This window comes from Pseudophryne corroboree, chromosome 10 (genome assembly GCF_028390025.1).
Source record: "Pseudophryne corroboree isolate aPseCor3 chromosome 10, aPseCor3.hap2, whole genome shotgun sequence".
NCBI lineage: Eukaryota > Metazoa > Chordata > Amphibia > Anura > Myobatrachidae > Pseudophryne > Pseudophryne corroboree.
Genome location: NC_086453.1, coordinates 199199591 through 199218330, shown reverse-complemented (window position 1 = coordinate 199218330; position 18740 = coordinate 199199591). Strand labels below are relative to the sequence as shown.

The window sequence follows — 18740 nt, the reverse complement described above, 5'->3', positions numbered from 1 at the left end:
GGTGGTTATACTGCGACCAGCGATCGCCATCAGCCTGGAGATGCAGTGCTGGGTTGGCTTGGTCGGATTCCCTGACTGAAAATATTTTATTCATATAGAGCATTTAATAGGATGCATTCTATATATATGTACGTGAGATGCACAGAGGGATATTTGCTCTCTGGCATCAAGATAAGTACGTTGTCCATATCACCCAGAAGATGTCATGGACACGACAGTGGTCAGGTGATACAGATCCCATACGGCACATGGAAGTATTGCCGTATAAAGGGAAGGAGTTAGTTGGGGTCGGTCCATCGGACCTGGGGACCACGGCAACAGCTGGGAAATCCAACCTTTTTACCCCAAGTTACATCTCAGCTGAAAAAGACACCGTCTTTTCAGCCTCAATCCTTCCTTTCCCATGAGGGCATGCAGGCAAAAGGCCAGTCATATCTGCCCAGACATAGAGGTAAGGGAAGTAGACTGCAGCAGGCAGCCCCTTCCCAGGAAAAGAAGCCCTCCACCGTGTCTGCCAAGTCCTCAGCATGACGCTGGGGCCATGCAAGCGGACTCAAGGTGGGGGGGTAGTCTCAAGAGTCTCAGCGCGCAGTGGGATCACTCGCAGGTTGACCCCTAGATAGTACAAGTATTATCCCAGGGGTACAGATTGGAGAGTCGAGACATCTTCTCCTCGCAGGTTTCTGAAGTCTGCTTTACCAACGGCTCCCTCCGACAGGGAGGCAGCATTGGAAACAATTCACAAGCTGTATATCCAGCAGGTGATAAATCAAAGTACCCCTCCTACAACAAGGAAAAGGGTATTATTTTTCCACACTATATTGTGGTACTGACGCCAGACGGCTTGGTGAGACATAGTCTAAACTGAAATCTTTGAACACTTACATAAAAGGTTCAAATCGAGATGGAGTCACTCAGAGCAGTGATAGCGAACCGGAAAAAAGGGGACTATATGGTGTCCCTGGACATCAAGGATTACCTCCATGTCCAAATTTGCCCTTCTCAACAAGGGTACCTCTGGTTCGTGGTACAGAACTGTCAATATCAGTTTCAGACGATGCCGTTTGAATTATCCACGGCACCCCGGGCCTTTTACCAAGGTAATGGCCGAAAAGATGTTTCTTCAAAGAAAAAAGGCATCTAAATTATCCCTTACTTGGACGATATCCTGAAAAGGGCAAGTTCCAGAGAACAGTTGGAGGTCGGAAGAGCACTATCTAAAGTAGTTCTACGACAGCACGACTGGATTCTAAATATTCCAAGAATCGCAGCTGTTTTCCGACGATACGTCTGCTGTTCCTAGGAATGATTCTGGGCATAGTCCAGAAAAAGGTGTTCCTCCGGGAGGAAAAAGCCAAGGAGTTATTCGACCTAGTCAGAAACCTCCTAAAACCAGGCCAAGTATCAGTGCATCAATGCACAGGAGTCCTGGGAAAAATGGTGGCTTCTTACGAAGCGATTCCATTCGGCAGATCTCAGGGGATTTGCTGGACGAATGGTCCGGATCGCATTTTCAGATGCATCAGCGGATAATCCTGTCTCCAAGGACAAGGGTGTCTCTTCTGTGGGGGCTGCAGAGTGCTCATCTTTTAGAGGGCAGCACACTCAGCATTCAGGACTGTGTTCTGGGGACCACGGATACCAGCCTGAGAGGCTGGGGAGTAGTCACACAGGGAAAAAATTTCCAAGGAAGTGTGGTCAAGTCTGGAGACTTCTCTCCACATGAATATACTGGAGCTAAGGGCAATTTACAATGCTCTGAGCCTAGGAAGACTCCTGCTTCAAAGTCAACCGGTGCTGATCCAGTAGGACATCATCATGGCGGTCGCCCACGTTATCAGACGGGGCGACACAAGAAGCAGGAGGGCAATGACAGCAAGGATTCTTCGCTGGGCGGAAAATCATGTGATAACACTGTCAGCAGTGTTCATTCCGGGAGTGGGCAACTGGGAAGATTTCCTCAGCATAAATGAATTCCACCCGGAAAAGTGGAAACTTAATCTGGAAGTTTCCACATGATTGTAAACCGTTGGGAAAGACCAAAGGTGGTTATGATGGCGTCCCACCTGAAGCGCCAGGTCAAGAGACACTCAGGCAATAGCTGGGACGCTCTGGTAACACCGTCGGTGTACCAGTCGGTGTATGTGTTCCATCCTCTGCTTTTCATACCCAATGTATTGAAAATGATAGGAAGGAGAGGAGTAAGAACTATACTCGTGGCTCCGGTTTGGCCAAGAAGGACTTGGTTCCCGGAACTTCAAGAGATACTAAGAAGGGTCTTGATTCGGCAAGAACCGTGTCTGTTCCGGGACTTACCGCAGCTGCGTTGACGCCAAGGCGGGTGAACGCCGGATCCTAAGGGAAAGAGGCATTCCGGAAGAGGTCATCCCTACCCTGGTCAGAGCCAGGAAGGAGGTGACCGCACAACATTATCACCGCTTAGGTGAAAATATGTGCCAGGGTGTGAGTCCAGGAAGGCTCCATGGAAGAATTTCAACTAGGTTAATTTCTACATTTCCTGCAAACAGGAGTGTCTATGGGTCTCAAATTGGGTCCATTAAGGTTCAAATTTCGGCCTGTTGATTTTCTTCCAGAAAGAAATTGGCTTCAGTTCCTGAAGTCCAGAAGTTGTTAAGGGAGTACTGCATATACAGCCCCTTTGATGTCTCCAGTGGCACTGGGCGATCTCAACGTAGTTTTGGGATTCCTAAAAAATCACATTGGTTTAAACAACTCAAATCTGTGGATTTGATATATCTCACATGGAAAATGACCATGCTGTTGGTCCTGGCCTCGGCCAGGCGAGTGTCAGAATTGGCGGCTTTATCTCACAAAGCCATATCTGATTGTCCATTCGGACAGAGCAAAGCTGCGGACTCGTCCCCAGTTTCTCCTTAAGGTGGTGTCAGCGTTTCACCTGAACCAGCTTATTGTGGTACCTGCGGCTACTAGGGACTTGGAGGACTCCAAGTTGCTGGATGTTATCAGGGCCCTGAAAATATAGTTTCCAGGTTGGCTGGAGTCAGGAAATCTGACTTGCTGTTTATCCTGTATGCACCCAACAATGCTGGGTGCTTCTGCTTCTAAGCAGTCGATTGCTCGTGGGATTGGTAGCACAATTCAACTTGCACATTCTGTGGCAGGCCTGCCACAGTCTAAATCTGTTAAGGCCCATTCCACAAGGAAGGTGGGCTCATCTTGGGCGGCTGCCCGAGGGGTCTCGGCATTACAACTTTGCCGAGCAGCTACGTGGTCGGGGGAGAACACGTTTGTAAAATTCTACAAATTTGATACCCTGGCAAAAGAGGACCTGGAGTTCTCTCATTCGGTGCTGCAGAGTCATCCGCACTCTCCCGCCCGTTTGGGAGCTTTGGTATAATCCCCATGGTCCTTTCAGGAACCCCAGCATCCACAAGGACGATAGAGAAAATAAGAATTTACTTACCGATAATTCTATTTCTCGGAGTCCGTAGTGGATGCTGGGCGCCCATCCCAAGTGCGGATTATCTGCAATACTTGTACATAGTTATTGCTAACTAAATCGGGTTATTGTTGTTGTGAGCCATCTTTTCAGAGGCTCCGCTGTTATCATACTGTTAACTGGGTTCAGATCACAGGTTGTACAGTGTGATTGGTGTGGCTGGTATGAGTCTTACCCGGGATTCAAAATTCCTCCCTTATTGTGTACGCTCGTCCGGGCACAGTACCTAACTGGAGTCTGGAGGAGGGTCATAGGGGGAGGAGCCAGTGCACACCACCTGATCGGAAAGCTTTACTTTTTGTGCCCTGTCTCCTGCGGAGCCGCTATTCCCCATGGTCCTTTCAGGAACCCCAGCATCCACTACGGACTCCGAGAAATAGAATTATCGGTAAGTAAATTCTTATTTTGTTGTTGCAGAATCTCCAAAAGAAGGAAAGGCAAGCAAGCTTTCACCTACACTAAAAACCTCCAAAAGAAAAGGCGATGCCGCAAAAAGAATCGCGTCAGCAAGTCCCGTAAATGGGTGAGCTATGGCTTACAGATCTTGCATAACACTCCAATATGTTCAGTGGCTTCTAGAAGCAAAATGTTGATCTATTAGAACTGGTCTTTTACATCAATTTTATAGAGGAGAGTAACAGTTGAATGATGAACTTTTCAGTGCAAATGTTTCTCTTTGTGTGAAGACGGATGCAAGAACCCAGGTTCAACCAGGAAAGCAGCCTGGGGATCTATTAGTTGAGGTGACCATAATACCATCTGTAACAGCAGAAAAGTGGTATAGAGCCCTTGGCGCTTACAGTGGCTGTGTGGTAGGGAGCTAGAAGTATATTTCTGCAGCGGGGTACACTGTGATTCCACAGGGAATTACATCGGGGTGTAGTGTTGGATCTTGATCCAAGCCACCAACCGGCTAAAAGCTTTGACTGTTCCCAGGATGCATAGCGCCGCCTCCTCTATATCCCCACCTCCAGGCACTGGAGCTCAGTTTGTAAGTTGGTGCCTGCAGCGCAGACAGCTAACAGGGCTGCGCTAGGCAGCCCTGAAAATAGCTTTTTGAAGAAAGAAGACTTCAAGGACTTCACTCCCTCACCTTCCCCCGCGGCGCTGTATACTTCCGTGCCCTGGTTGCCGGGTACTTACAGCGGAAGCGGGCCGGTCCACATCAGATACACTTGCTGCAGCTGCGCTCCAGGATCGCGTGGCCGCATCAGAGAGTGGCGGTAAGAGGGTCCCCCAGGCAGGACCCGCTGAAATCGCGATCCGGCGCGGTCTCCAGGAAACGGCCATACAGGGACCCCACTAGACCACCAGAGCAAGGGGCACAGGTCGGATTTCTAATCGGTTTGCTATAGGCCCCGCAGTACCCGGTGGTGAAGTCCAGCAGAGGGGATAAGGCTCTGACCTGTAGCCCCTTCCTCCAGCCCTAGGTGCCATTTACTGCAAATATTCCTGCCCTGGAGCTGCATCTCTCTTCTCCCTCACTCCCTGTCAGCGTTTGGGCGCCATTACACACAGCTGCGCTGATTCTGGGACTGCTAGGCAATACCTCCTCTGTAAAGACGCCTGCCTCGTCAGCGCTGTGCATTTACAGGACACTTAAGTATTCTACATGTCATTTAGACAGTGTTCGTTAAGAACAAGTACATTACTACAGGGATATTTAGTACAAGTACCCTGTGATATACATCCAGTCTTTACTGTGCATTGTTATATCTATATAACTAAATAGCTTTACATAGTAGTACAGTTACTTAGTATTGTTAGTCCAGTGCAGTTTTATTGTTTGTAGTAATAAAATTCTGGAATAGATCCAGAGTGTACCCATCCATTGTCAAGGCACAAAAAACACTGAGGCATCTGGGGAGTGTGGAGGGTTACTAATTTAAATATTTAAATGTGCCTGTCCCTGCTAACGCCCCGTCCATATCCCAAGAGTACTCCAGTGCTCCCTATGGATTCAAAGAAAAGGATTTACCTGGTAAGTACCAAAATCCTCTTTTCTGCATTGTACATGTGACTGTGTGTGTACCAATAGCTGCTGTAATGTCCATTCCGTGTATCTCTCACACACACATTGCTATCCCTATATTCTGTACCGTGAAGGGGGGTAAGTGCATCGGGGTTCTCCTATAATAGTGTTTCACAGGATATACTGTTTTGGTATTTTTCTCTGTATTTGTCACCATATACCTCTTAAATTCTGTTTGTGCTCTGCTTTGCAGGCACACTGTACAGGGGTTTTTTGTCAGGTACTTTGTCTGCTATATTGTACTGTTACACCCTAAGGCTACACTTCCAATTGTCTGCTGAACAGGGCGGTAGATCCATGGCTGATCCTGCTTCATGCAGTGCTGACGCCCTAGATTTCTCTGAGGAAAACATTGCAGCTGAGGGTTCAGGCACCGGTGTTACACCAAGACCCACCTTGGGCTGCTTTTTCTAATTTACGGACTACACTAGTAATTAGACTTGTGCCCCCTGTTTGACCTCCTGTGCCAGTACAGCCACATACTGTCCCTGCAGATAATCTGAACACTGTTACAGCAATTAAATCAGTCTTTGGCTAAACAAAAACCTAATCCTCTCCCTCCTAGGACCAAGGCGTCATCTAAGAGGGCCATTACTTCCTCACAATCCACACGTTTCGGATACTTCATCCGATGAAGATGGCGCATATACTGACTCCTCAGACTCTGATGCGGATGCTTCTGACACAGGTGGATGTTCCTGACCTCTTGGAGGCTATCAGGCTGTTTTTTCAAATTGATGATTATGCAGAACCTCCAGATACCTCTAAGAAACCTGATAAGTTCAAGCGTCAGAAGGTTACTAAATTGGTTTTACCCCATTCTGACCACTTAGTTGACATACGTAGGGAATCCTGGGAGTATCCAGGAAAGAGATTCTGTCTAAGAAGATGCTAGCTCTGTATCCCCTCGCTGCGGAGTTAAGTAAAAATTGGGAAACCCTGCTGCCGGTGGACTCACAGGTCGCACGTCTGGTGGTGTCCTCTGCTCTGCCTGTCACTACCGTCACCTCTCTGAAGGAACTGACTGATAAGCGTGTGGAGGGTTGCTTGAAGTCTATTTACACTCTTGCAGGAGCTGTGCATAGACCAACTATAGTGGCTGCAAAAGCTATTGAGGCCTGGGTTCAGGAAACTGAAGCGGAGCTACCTTCTGATTTTCCTGATAATGCCAAACAGTGTCTCTCACACATTATTACAGCCTGTCATTATATTCAGGAGCCGGCGTCTGATGCCGGTGTCCTGGCGGCCAAAGCGTCTACTACGTCCATTCTGGATCGCCGGATTCTCTGGTTGCGGTCCTGGTCTGTAGATCTGCACTATAAAAAGACCTTGGAGGTGATCCCCCTTTAAGGGAAACATCCTTTTTGGGGAAGATCAACAGAATTGTTGCTGACTTAGCGTCCCCAAAGAGCCTATCTGCCTAGTACTAATCCTTCGGCTCCAAAGGCTAAAAGTACCTCCTATCGTTCCTTTCGTCCTCCTAAGTAAAGCACAGAGTCAGGTGTAGCTGAAACAGGCTCGCATTTCCAAATCACCTAAACATTCTTGGCCTGCCTGTCAGCCTGCTTCCAAAACAGACAAGCATGCTGCATGACTGGGTGGGCCTCCTCCCCCTGGGGGATACCAGGGTTTGAGGCTGACTTCTACAGTTTGCCCAGGTATTGTTACAGACCACTTCAGACGCCTGGGTAAGGGAAGTCGTTGCTCACGGATGCGACATCTCTTTCAAGACACGTCCACCTCGCCAGTTTTGCTCAACAAACATCCCTTCGGATCCGATAAAAGCAAAAACTCTTCATTCGGTGGAACAATCCCTCCTGGACACAGGAGTGATAGTGTCGGTGCCCCTGGCTCAGAGAGGCAGGAGGTACTATTCAACGCTGTTAGTTCCGAAACCGAATGGATACTCCCGGCCCATTCTCAACCTCCAGTCTTTGAACAAATTTGTGAAGGTGTCCAAATTCCGTATGGAAACTCTTCTCTATTGTTCTGGCCTTGGAGCCAATGGACTATATGGTATCCCTGGACATACAGGATGCTTACCTGCATGTACCTATTGCAGTGTCGCAATACCTGCGGTTTGCTATTGGTAACCTACATTTTCAATTCCAGGCCTTACCTTTTGGTCTGACCACAGCTCTGCCGTCAGGGTATCTGGATCCTGCCGTATCTGGATGACTTATCGATCCTGGCGAACTCTCCAGAGGTTCTCCTTCGTCGTCTGGAATGGAAAGTCCAATTCCTGCAAGCCCACGGGTGGCTCATCAACTGGAAGAAATCCTCACTGGTCCCTGCTCCGAGCATGGTGCACCTGGCGGCATTATTGGATACCCACAACAAACGGTGGTACTGGTCTCCGGAGAAGGTCCGGAAACTTCAGGACAAGATAAGATGCTTCATGTCTCACCCACGTGTGTCGATACTCTGCTATGCAAGTACTAGGTCTCCTGCCCACTTCCGACATGGAGTATGCTCAATTTCATTCCCGCCCTCTGCAGAGGTTAATCCTTTTTCTCTATCGTCCTAGTGGATGCTGGGGTTCCTGAAAGGACCATGGGGAATAGCGGCTCCGCAGGAGACAGGGCACAAAAAGTAAAGCTTTTCCGATCAGGTGGTGTGCACTGGCTCCTCCCCCTATGACCCTCCTCCAGACTCCAGTTAGATTTTTGTGCCCGGCCGAGAAGGGTGCAATCTAGGTGGCTCTCCTAAAGAGCTGCTTAGAGAAAGTTTAGCTAGGTTTTTTAGGTTACAGTGATTCCTGCTGGCAACAGGATCACTGCAGCGAGGGACTGAGGGGAGAAGGAGTCAACTCACCTGCGTGCAGGATGGATTGGCTTCTTGGCTACTGGACATCAAGCTCCAGAGGGACGATCACAGGTACAGCCTGGATGGTCACCGGAGCCGCGCCGCCGGCCCCCTTGCAGATGCTGAAGACAGAAGAGGTCCAGAATCGGCGGCTGAAGACTCCTGCAGTCTTCTAAAGGTAGCGCACAGCACTGCAGCTGTGCGCCATTTTCCTCTCAGCACACTTCACACGGCAGTCACTGAGGGTGCAGGGCGCTGGGAGGGGGGCGCCCTGGGAGGCAAAATAGTACCTATAAAGGCTAAAAATACCTCACATATAGCCCTAGAGGCTATATGGAGATATTTAACCCCTGCCTGATTTCTCAAAATAGCGGGAGACGAGCCCGCCGGAAAAGGGGCGGGTCCTATCTCCTCAGCACACGGCGCCATTTCCTCTCACAGCTCCGCTGGTCAGGACGGCTCCCAGGTCTCTCCCCTGCACTGCACTACAGAAACAGGGTAAAACAGAGAGGGGGGGCAAATTTATGGCGATATTTTTATATAACAAAGCAGCTATAGGGGAGCACTTATTATAAGGCTATCCCTGATATATATATAGCGCTTTTGGTGTGTGCTGGCAAACTCTCCCTCTGTCTCCCCAAAGGGCTAGTGGGTCCTGTCTTCATTAGGAGCATTCCCTGTGTGTCTGCTGTGTGTCGGTACGTGTGTGTCGACATGTATGAGGACGATATTGGTGTGGAGGCGGAGCAATTGCCAAATATGGGGATGTCACCTCCTAGGGGGTCGACACCAGAATGGATGCCTTTATTTATGGAACTACGGGATAGTGTCAACACGCTAAAGCAGTCGTTTGACGACATGAGACGGCCGGACAATCAATTAGTGCCTGTCCAGGCGACTCAAACACCGTCAGGGGCTGTGAAACGCCCTTTGCCTCAGTCGGTCGACACAGACCCAGACACAGGCGATGACTCCAGTGGTGACGGTGACGAATCAACCGTATTTTCCAGTAGGGCCACACGTTATATGATTTTGGCAATGAAGGAGGCGTTACATTTAGCTGATACTACAGGTACCACTAAACAGGGTATTATGTGGGGTATGAAAAAACTACCTATAGTTTTTCCTGAATCAGAAGAACTAAATGACGTGTGTAATGAAGCGTGGGTTGCCCCTGATAAAAAGCTGATAATTTCAAAGAAATTATTGGCATTATACCCTTTCCCGCCAGAGGTTAGGGAGCGCTGGGAAACACCTCCTAGGGTGGACAAGGCGCTAACACGCTTATCTAAACAAGTGGCGTTACCCTCTCCTGAGACGGCCGCACTTAAAGATCCATCAGATAGGAGGATGGAAAATATCCAAAAAAGTATATACACACATGCAGGTGTTATACTACGACCAGCTGTAGCAACTGCCTGGATGGGCAGTGCGGGGGTAGTTTGGTCAGAATCCCTGATTGAAAATATTGATACCCTGGACAGGGACAATATTTTACTGTCGTTAGAACAAATAAAGGATGCATTTCTTTATATGCGTGATGCACAGAGGGATATATGCACACTGGCATCACGGGTAAGTGCTATGTCCATTTCGGCCAGAAGAGCTTTATGGACGCGACAGTGGACAGGCGATGCGGATTCAAAACGGCATATGGAAGTTTTGCCGTATAAGGGGGAGGAGTTATTTGGAGTCGGTCTATCAGATTTGGTGGCCACGGCTACAGCCGGGAAATCCACCTTTCTACCTCAAGTCACTCCCCAACAGAAAAAGGCACCGACTTTTCAACCGCAGCCCTTTCGTTCCTTTAAAAATAAGAGAGCAAAGGGCTATTCATATTTGCCACGAGGCAAAGGTCGAGGGAAGAGACAGCAACACACAGCTCCTTCCCAGGATCAGAAGCCCTCCCCGGCTTCTACAAAAGCCTCAGCATGACGCTGGGGCTTCTCAAGCGGACTCGGGGACGGTGGGCGGTCGTCTCAAAAATTACAGCGCGCAGTGGGCTCACTCGCAAGTAGATCCCTGGATCCTGCAGATAATATCTCAGGGATACAGGTTGGAATTAGAGACAGATCCACCTCGCCGTTTCCTGAGGTCTGCTTTACCAACGTCCCCCTCCGAAAGGGAGACGGTGTTGGAAGCCATTCACAAGCTGTACTCTCAGCAGGTGATAGTCAAGGTACCTCTTCTGCAACAAGGGAAGGGGTATTATTCCACTCTTTTTGTGGTACCGAAGCCGGATGGCTCGGTAAGGCCTATTCTAAATCTGAAGTCCTTGAACCTGTACATAAAGAAGTTCAAGTTCAAAATGGAGTCACTCAGAGCAGTGATAGCGAACCTGGAAGAGGGGGACTTTATGGTATCCTTGGACATCAAGGATGCGTATCTCCACGTTCCAATTTACCCCTCACACCAGGGGTACCTCAGGTTCGTTGTACAAAACTGTCACTATCAGTTTCAGACGCTGCCGTTCGGATTGTCCACGGCACCTCGGATCTTTACAAAGGTAATGGCCGAGATGATGATTCTTCTTCGAAGAAAAGGCGTATTAATTATCCCATACTTGGACGATCTCCTAATAAGGGCGAGGTCCAGAGAACAGCTAGAGATGGGATTAGCACTGTCTCAAGAAGTGCTAAAACAGCACGGGTGGATTCTGAATATTCCAAAATCCCAGTTAATGCCGACAACTCGTCTGCTGTTCCTAGGGATGATTCTGGACACGGTTCAGAAAAAGGTTTTTCTCCCGGAGGAAAAAGCCAAGGAGTTATCCGAGCTTGTCAGGAACCTCCTAAAACCAGGAAAGGTGTCTGTACATCAATGCACAAGAGTCCTGGGAAAAATGGTGGCTTCTTACGAAGCGATTCCATTCGGCAGATTCCACGCAAGAATTTTCCAAAGGGATCTGTTGGACAAATGGTCAGGGTCGCATCTTCAGATGCACCTACGGATAACCCTGTCTCCAAGGACAAGGGTGTCTCTTCTGTGGTGGTTGCAGAGTGCTCATCTATTGGAGGGCCGCAGATTCGGAATACAGGATTGGATCCTGGTGACCACGGACGCCAGCCTGAGAGGCTGGGGAGCAGTCACACAAGGAAGAAACTTCCAGGGAGTATGGACGAGCCTGGAAACGTCTCTTCACATAAACATTCTGGAACTAAGAGCAATATACAATGCTCTAAACCAGGCAGAACCTCTGCTTCAGGGAAAACCGGTATTGATCCAGTCGGACAACATCACGGCAGTCGCCCATGTGAACAGACAGGGCGGCACAAGAAGCAGGAGGGCAATGGCAGAAGCTGCAAGGATTCTTCGCTGGGCAGAGAATCATGTGATAGCACTGTCAGCAGTGTTCATCCCGGGAGTGGACAACTGGGAAGCAGACTTCCTCAGCAGACACGATCTTCACCCGGGAGAGTGGGGACTTCATCCAGAAGTCTTCCACATGCTGGTAACCCGTTGGGAAAGACCAATGGTGGACATGATGGCGTCTCGCCTCAACAAAAAACTGGACAGGTATTGCGCCAGGTCAAGAGATCCGCAGGCAATAGCTGTGGACGCGCTGGTAACGCCTTGGGTGTACCAGTCGGTGTATGTGTTTCCTCCTCTGCCTCTCATACCAAAAGTATTGAGAATTATACGGCAAAGAGGCGTAAGAACGATACTAGTGGTTCCGGATTGGCCAAGGAGGACTTGGTACCCGGAACTTCAAGAGATGATCACGGAAGATCCGTGGCCTCTACCTCTAAGGAGGGACTTGCTTCAGCAGGGTCCCTGTCTGTTTCAAGACTTACCGCGGCTGCGTTTGACGGCATGGCGGTTGAACGCCGGATCCTAAAGGAAAGAGGCATGCCGGAAGAAGTCATTCCTACTTTGATTAAAGCAAGGAAGGAAGTAACCGTGCAACATTATCACCGAATTTGGCGAAAATATGTTGCGTGGTGCGAAGATCGGAGTGCTCCGACGGAGGAATTTCAACTGGGTCGATTCCTACATTTCCTGCAATCAGGATTGTCAATGGGTCTCAAATTGGGATCTATTAAGGTTCAAATTTCGGCCCTGTCGATTTTCTTTCAAAAAGAATTGGCTTCAGTCCCTGAAGTCCAGACCTTTGTTAAGGGAGTGCTGCATATTCAGCCTCCTGTGGTGCCTCCAGTGGCACCGTGGGATCTAAATGTGGTTTTGGACTTCCTAAAATCTCATTGGTTTGAACCACTAAAAAAGGTGGATTTGAAATATCTCACATGGAAAGTGACCATGCTTCTAGCCCTGGCTTCTGCCAGGAGAGTGTCAGAATTGGCAGCTTTATCTTACAAAAGCCCATATCTGATTTTCCATTCGGACAGGGCAGAACTGCGGACTCGTCCGCATTTTCTCCCTAAGGTGGTGTCAGCATTTCATCTGAACCAGCCTATTGTAGTGCCTGCGGCTACAAGTGACTTGGAGGACTCCAAGTTACTGGACGTTGTCAGAGCATTAAAAATATATATTGCAAGGACAGCTGGAGTCAGAAAATCTGACTCGTTGTTTATATTGTATGCACCCAACAAGATGGGTGCTCCTGCGTCTAAGCAGACGATTGCTCGTTGGATCTGTAGCACAATCCAACTTGCACATTCTGTGGCAGACTTGCCACAGCCTAAATCTGTAAAGGCCCACTCCACAAGGAAGGTGGGCTCATCTTGGGCGGCTGCCCGAGGGGTCTCGGCATTACAACTTTGCCGAGCAGCTACGTGGTCAGGGGAGAACACGTTTGTAAAATTTTACAAATTTGATACTCTGGCTAAGGAGGACCTGGAGTTCTCTCATTCGGTGCTGCAGAGTCATCCGCACTCTCCCGCCCGTTTGGGAGCTTTGGTATAATCCCCATGGTCCTTTCAGGAACCCCAGCATCCACTAGGACGATAGAGAAAATAAGATTTTACTTACCGATAAATCTATTTCTCGGAGTCCGTAGTGGATGCTGGGCGCCCATCCCAAGTGCGGATTATCTGCATAAGTTGTACATAGTTATTGTTAACTAATTCGGGTTATTGTTAAAGGAAGCCATCTTTCAGAGGCTCCGCTGTTATCATACTGTTAACTGGGTTTAGATCACAAGTTGTACGGTGTGATTGGTGTGGCTGGTATGAGTCTTACCCGGGATTCAAAATCCTCCCTTATTGTGTACGCTCGTCCGGGCACAGTACCTAACTGGAGTCTGGAGGAGGGTCATAGGGGGAGGAGCCAGTGCACACCACCTGATCGGAAAAGCTTTACTTTTTGTGCCCTGTCTCCTGCGGAGCCGCTATTCCCCATGGTCCTTTCAGGAACCCCAGCATCCACTACGGACTCCGAGAAATAGATTTATCGGTAAGTAAAATCTTATTTTCCAATTGTGACGGCCTGCCTCACTGGGTCAGGACTCGCAATATCTCCTTGACTCCGGAGGTTCGCCTGTCACTGACCTGGTGGCTACAGGACCAGCAATTGAGCAGGGGTTATCCCTTCTGGATCTCCAACTGGGTCCTTGTAACGACTGATGCCAGTCTGTGGGGTTGGGGCGTGGTGTTGGAGCAACACTCTATTCAGGGTTGGTGGACCAGGGAGGAATCTCCTCTTCCGATAAACATTCAGGAGTTGCGGGCAGTGTTCAATGCCTGAAACTGGCCCTGCCTCTGGTACAGAACAGGCCTGTTCAAGTACAGTTGGACAACGCCACCACGGTGGCGTCCATAAATCATCAAGGCGGTACTCGAAGCCGCATGGCAATGATGGAAGTGTCAAAGATTCTACTTTGGGCGGAACGCCATCTGCCAGCCATATCAGCAGTGTTCATTCTGGGGGTCCTCAACTGGGAAGCGGACTTCCTCAGTCGACAGGACATACACGCTGGAGAGTGGAGCCTTCATCCAGAAGTCTTTAAACTCCTAGTGGACAAGTGGGGCCTACCAGATGTAGACCTGATGGCATTTCGACACAATCACAAGGTTCCAGTCTTCAAAGCAGGGACAAGCAGCATTCGTGGACTCGCTGGCAAATCCATGGAACTTTTGGCTGCCATACGTGTTTCCTCCGGTGTCATTCCTGCCCAGGGTAATACGGAAGTTCAAGCAAGAAGGAGGAATACTACTTCTCATCGCTCCAGCGTGGCCCAGACTGCTTTGGTTCTCAGACCTACAGGGTCTCTTGATAGTGTCCTCTTCTACTTCCACAACGCCCAGACCTCATTCAGGGCCCTTGTGTCTACCAGGATCTGGTCCGACTGGCTTTGACTGCGTGGCTCTTGAAGCTTCAGTTCTGAGGGCCAAAGGATTTTCTGAGGCGGTCATTCAAACTATGTTGAAGGCCCGTAAACTGGCTTCTGCTTGGATTTATCATAGGGTCTAGAATTCTTACTTCACCTGTGTGCAGCTAAGAATTATGCATACAAGTACAGTACTGCAACAGGGCCTGGACTTAGGCCTTCGTCTGGCCTCCCTCAAGGTTCATATTTCTGCCTTGTCGATATGCTTTCAGAGAAAAATTGCTACTCTGAATGTATGAACATCAGGCAGTCAGGGTGTTTTACGGATTCAACCTCCCTATGTAGTTCCTCCTGTGGCTCCTTGGTATTTGTCTGTTCTGGATGCCTTAGAGTCTCTGTTTGAACATCTCGAGTCTGTGGACCTTACGTGGCCTACTCTTAAGGTCTTGTTTTTGTTGGCTTTTTCCTCTGCTAGACGGGTTTCATACTTGGTTGCCTTGTCCGATTTTATTTTATTTTATTTTTTCCCACTGTGACCGGGTGGTTCTTAACTCACCCTGGTTATCTGCCTAAGGTGGCGTCGTCTTTCCACCTTAAATCTGGAGAGGTAAAGGCTGGAACCACAATCTCTTGGTTACCTTCCAAAGAGCGGTCTTTTGGATGTGGTACGGGCTCTCCGTATTTATGTGAAGAGAACAGCATCGCTTAGGAGATCTGATTTTTTTTTTTTTTTCCACAAACATGGCTGGCCTGCTAACAAGCAGACTTTGGCCAGATGGATTAGAATGGTGATTGCACATGCTTATGTACAGGCTGGCCTTCCAGTTCCTGCTTCCATCAAAGCCCATTCTACTGTCGGACCTTCTTGGGCGGCCCACCATGGTGCGACCCTTGAACAATTGTGCAAGGCGGCTACGTGGTCCTCAGTGAACACCTTCATAAGGTTCTATGCCTTTGATACTTCCGCCTCCCAGGACGCCGGGTTCTTGTGCCCGCTACAGTGCATCCCCTCCCATAAGGACCTGCTTTAAGACATCCCCGATGTAATTCCCTGTGGAATCAGTGTACCCTGCTGCCGAAAAGGAGATTTAAGGTAAGAACTTGCCTTTGTTAAATCTTTCTGCAAGGTACACTGGATTCCACAGGGCGCCCACCCTGACGCACTTGGCTTCTTTGGGTTTGTATGGCATTAGCCGCTGGTACCTTCTCCTGTCTTGAGAATGTGGCTACTAACTGTTGTCTTTTACCTGCTACTGCATTGGATTGGTTAACAAAACTGAGCTCCAGTGCCTGGAGACGGGAATATAAATGAGGCGGCGCTATGCATCCTGGGAACAGTCAAAGCTTTTAGCCTGTTGGTGCCTCGGATCAAGATTTGACTCTACACCCCAATGTCATTCCTTGTGGAATCCAGTGTACCTCGCAGAAAGATTTAACAAAGGTAAATTCTTACCATAAATCTCCTCTCATCTTTCATTATTCTATGTACATATGGTTTCTCATAGGTGATATGAGTTTTTCCACATTTTAAGAGCACATTATAATGTAATCCTGTATGTATGTTCTTCAATAGACTGCTACTCGTCTGTCTGTGTACCATTGATGAAACTCCAGAGTATGCCCTGGGAGCATTGTATGCTGTAGGCTAGATGGATGAAGCCTTGAAAAGTGGTAAAGTGGAGAGTGATAACCAGCAAGCTCCTAACTCAGGGGCAGATTGGTTATGCCAGGTGAAGTGATAAAGTGGAAGGTGATAACACACCAACCAGTCAGCTCCTGTCATTTTTTAAACCCAGCCTGTGACATGGAAGTTAGAAGCTGATTGGCTGGTACTTTCACATGCCACTTTATCACTTCACCAGGCTTAATAAATCTGCACCACATTTTTCAAACACTGCTTGTAACATGGCAGTTGGGAGCTGATTGGCTGGTACTTTATCACACTCCACTTTATCACTTTTTAACGCTTAGTACATCTGGACCTTAATTTGTGTCATGACCCCAACTTAGCAAAGTTGAATTTTTCAGGGTCAAGTGGTGACATCTAATTATTATTACTGACTTGATGTTAAATAGATGCTCTCATTTCAGAATTAAGAAAGGAAGGGAGAGCATAAGTGGCAGTGGAAGCAGGGACCATAGCTATTCGCGTTCCCACTCTCGATCAGTGTCTCCAAAAAGGAGGTGAGTTTAATATATTGAAACTGTATATTCCTGAACAGTTAAATTGAGGCTTGACCGTAATACCCCTTCCACGCAAACCCTTGCTCGGGCCCTGGGGTTTTAGTACTTTACCCCCTTTTAGACATGGATTGTGGACTGCGTTATTCCCAGGTTGTCACCATTCCCACCGAACCCGGGTCTTATGGCTTACAGTGGATACTTGGAAATAAGGTCATCTTTGAGCGCTACTGTCCATGCCAATCTGTTCCTTTTTAAGCATAATCCTGGTAATGCCATTCATATTACAGGTCACCCGGGAGTCAAGTCTGTTCACAAATAGCTGAGCCCTGGGTCGAGCTGCAAGTCCCAGCAAAGACCAGGGTCGAAAGGCTGTGTGTGAAAGGGGGGGTGTGAGACTGGCGACATTGTACTTAATGCAAATAGGTTCAAATAAGTGTGTTCACCTTTCTTTTATATCTGGGCCATCTATGGGAGTTGACCATTGTGTCAGTGCTTGCCCTCCCCACCATCATATGTATAAAGTGAATAGGTAAGATATATATTATAATATATATTTTTATTTTTATTTCAGAAAAAGTGAAAGCTACTCTACATCTAGCGGAACGAAATCCCGCAGTCACTCTAGAAGCCGCAGTGATTCACCGCCTCGAAAACCAAATCATGGCTTGTACAAAAGCTCAAAAGGCCACATGTACGGAAAGAGCAATGACTATAAATATACAGGACACAAAAGAAGGTCCCATAGCAGGAGCTCTTCCCCAGCTCACAGCCGCTCACATGGGAGTCCAGACTCTGGTAAATACAAGAAGAAAAGTCGCTACTACTCTCGGGAACATCGTAGAGAGCGCTCACGATCTTACGACCGAGTGAGGCATCGGAACTATGACCGTGATTACCCTGGGCATAGCCATCACCGGCGATAAGGTGGCACTACTATAACAATTTGGACTTGACACTCTTCAGCAGCCGGGGTTTTTTTTTTTTCCCTCCCATCCACCAGTCAGATTACATTGCTTGGTGCTAATTCCCGGAATTTGCAGCTCCCAGACCGAATAATAAAGATTTTAGCTTTTCTTTTTTGAACTTGTTGACTGATGCAATATCTGAGTAACGCTAGTGTTCACAACCTACATTTGCTAGATGTGGTTTTATGGAGAAAAACTTGCGTTTGCTCGCATTGCAGCATGACAGTGGTTCAGTCAGTACATTATAAATGTAAATCAGTCTTGTATGTAATGCAGGCCTATATTAGGTCATACTATACATAGTTTTTTTTTTTTTTTGTTTGTTTGTTTTTTCTTCCTGTTGGGACATTGCCTTAGGATTGTGGAGGCTTGTAAATAGCTACATGTTACATATGGAGAATGAAGACTTGTGCAGGAAGTTCTGTAAGAATTAGTGATGTGTTTGGACTGTTCTGTACAATAAATTTTATATCTTTTCATTGCCCGTGCTGGACGCGAGCAACCACGAGACATTTCGTATTGCATATGTTTTGTCTATTATGAATTACAACACATGCAATTCTACTCAGGATATTTCATAACTCAAAGAATGGTAGTAAAGTGTCATTCTGCCTGTTTAACAAATGTATGAAAACAAACCACAGCCAGTCTGTATCAGTTTTATTGGTATATCGGAGCTGTATTCTTTATTTCATTAAAGTATTGGATTTTGTATATTTTTATATATTTTTTTTTTCCCCCTGCATGTTTCTTCCTTACACTACAGGGACAGGTAGGTTTTCTTTATCATCCACTAGGGGTCACTGGAGTACTCTTGGGATATGGACGGGCGTAGCCGAACAAAGGCACTGAATATTCAAATTTAGGACTCTCCCCCCCTCCATATCCCCGAGTACCTCAGTGTACTTTGTCAGTGTTTTTTCGGTGCTCACAGCACGAACATAGGCTTGTGGTATACCCACACTTGGATTTTTATTTTTCATTTTTATTTTTCATTTTTAATTTTACACATCCCTTCCCAGTTTCTGGAAAAACATGGGTCCGGGA

General features: G+C 47.8%; 1 protein-coding gene across 1 annotated transcript in view; it reads left to right on the top strand.

Moving 5' to 3' along the window:
• The window catches only part of CCNL2 (cyclin L2), a 38374-nt gene extending 19965 nt beyond the window's left edge, over window positions 1-18409 (top strand). Inside the window, exons 9-11 of the mRNA XM_063943020.1 lie at window positions 3899-4004; window positions 16636-16728; window positions 17300-18409. Coding sequence (XP_063799090.1) covers window positions 3899-4004; window positions 16636-16728; window positions 17300-17651 — 551 coding nt within the window. The 3' untranslated portion in view covers window positions 17652-18409. The remainder of the gene's footprint in view (window positions 1-3898; window positions 4005-16635; window positions 16729-17299) is intronic.
• Window positions 18410-18740: the final 331 nt, after the last annotated feature.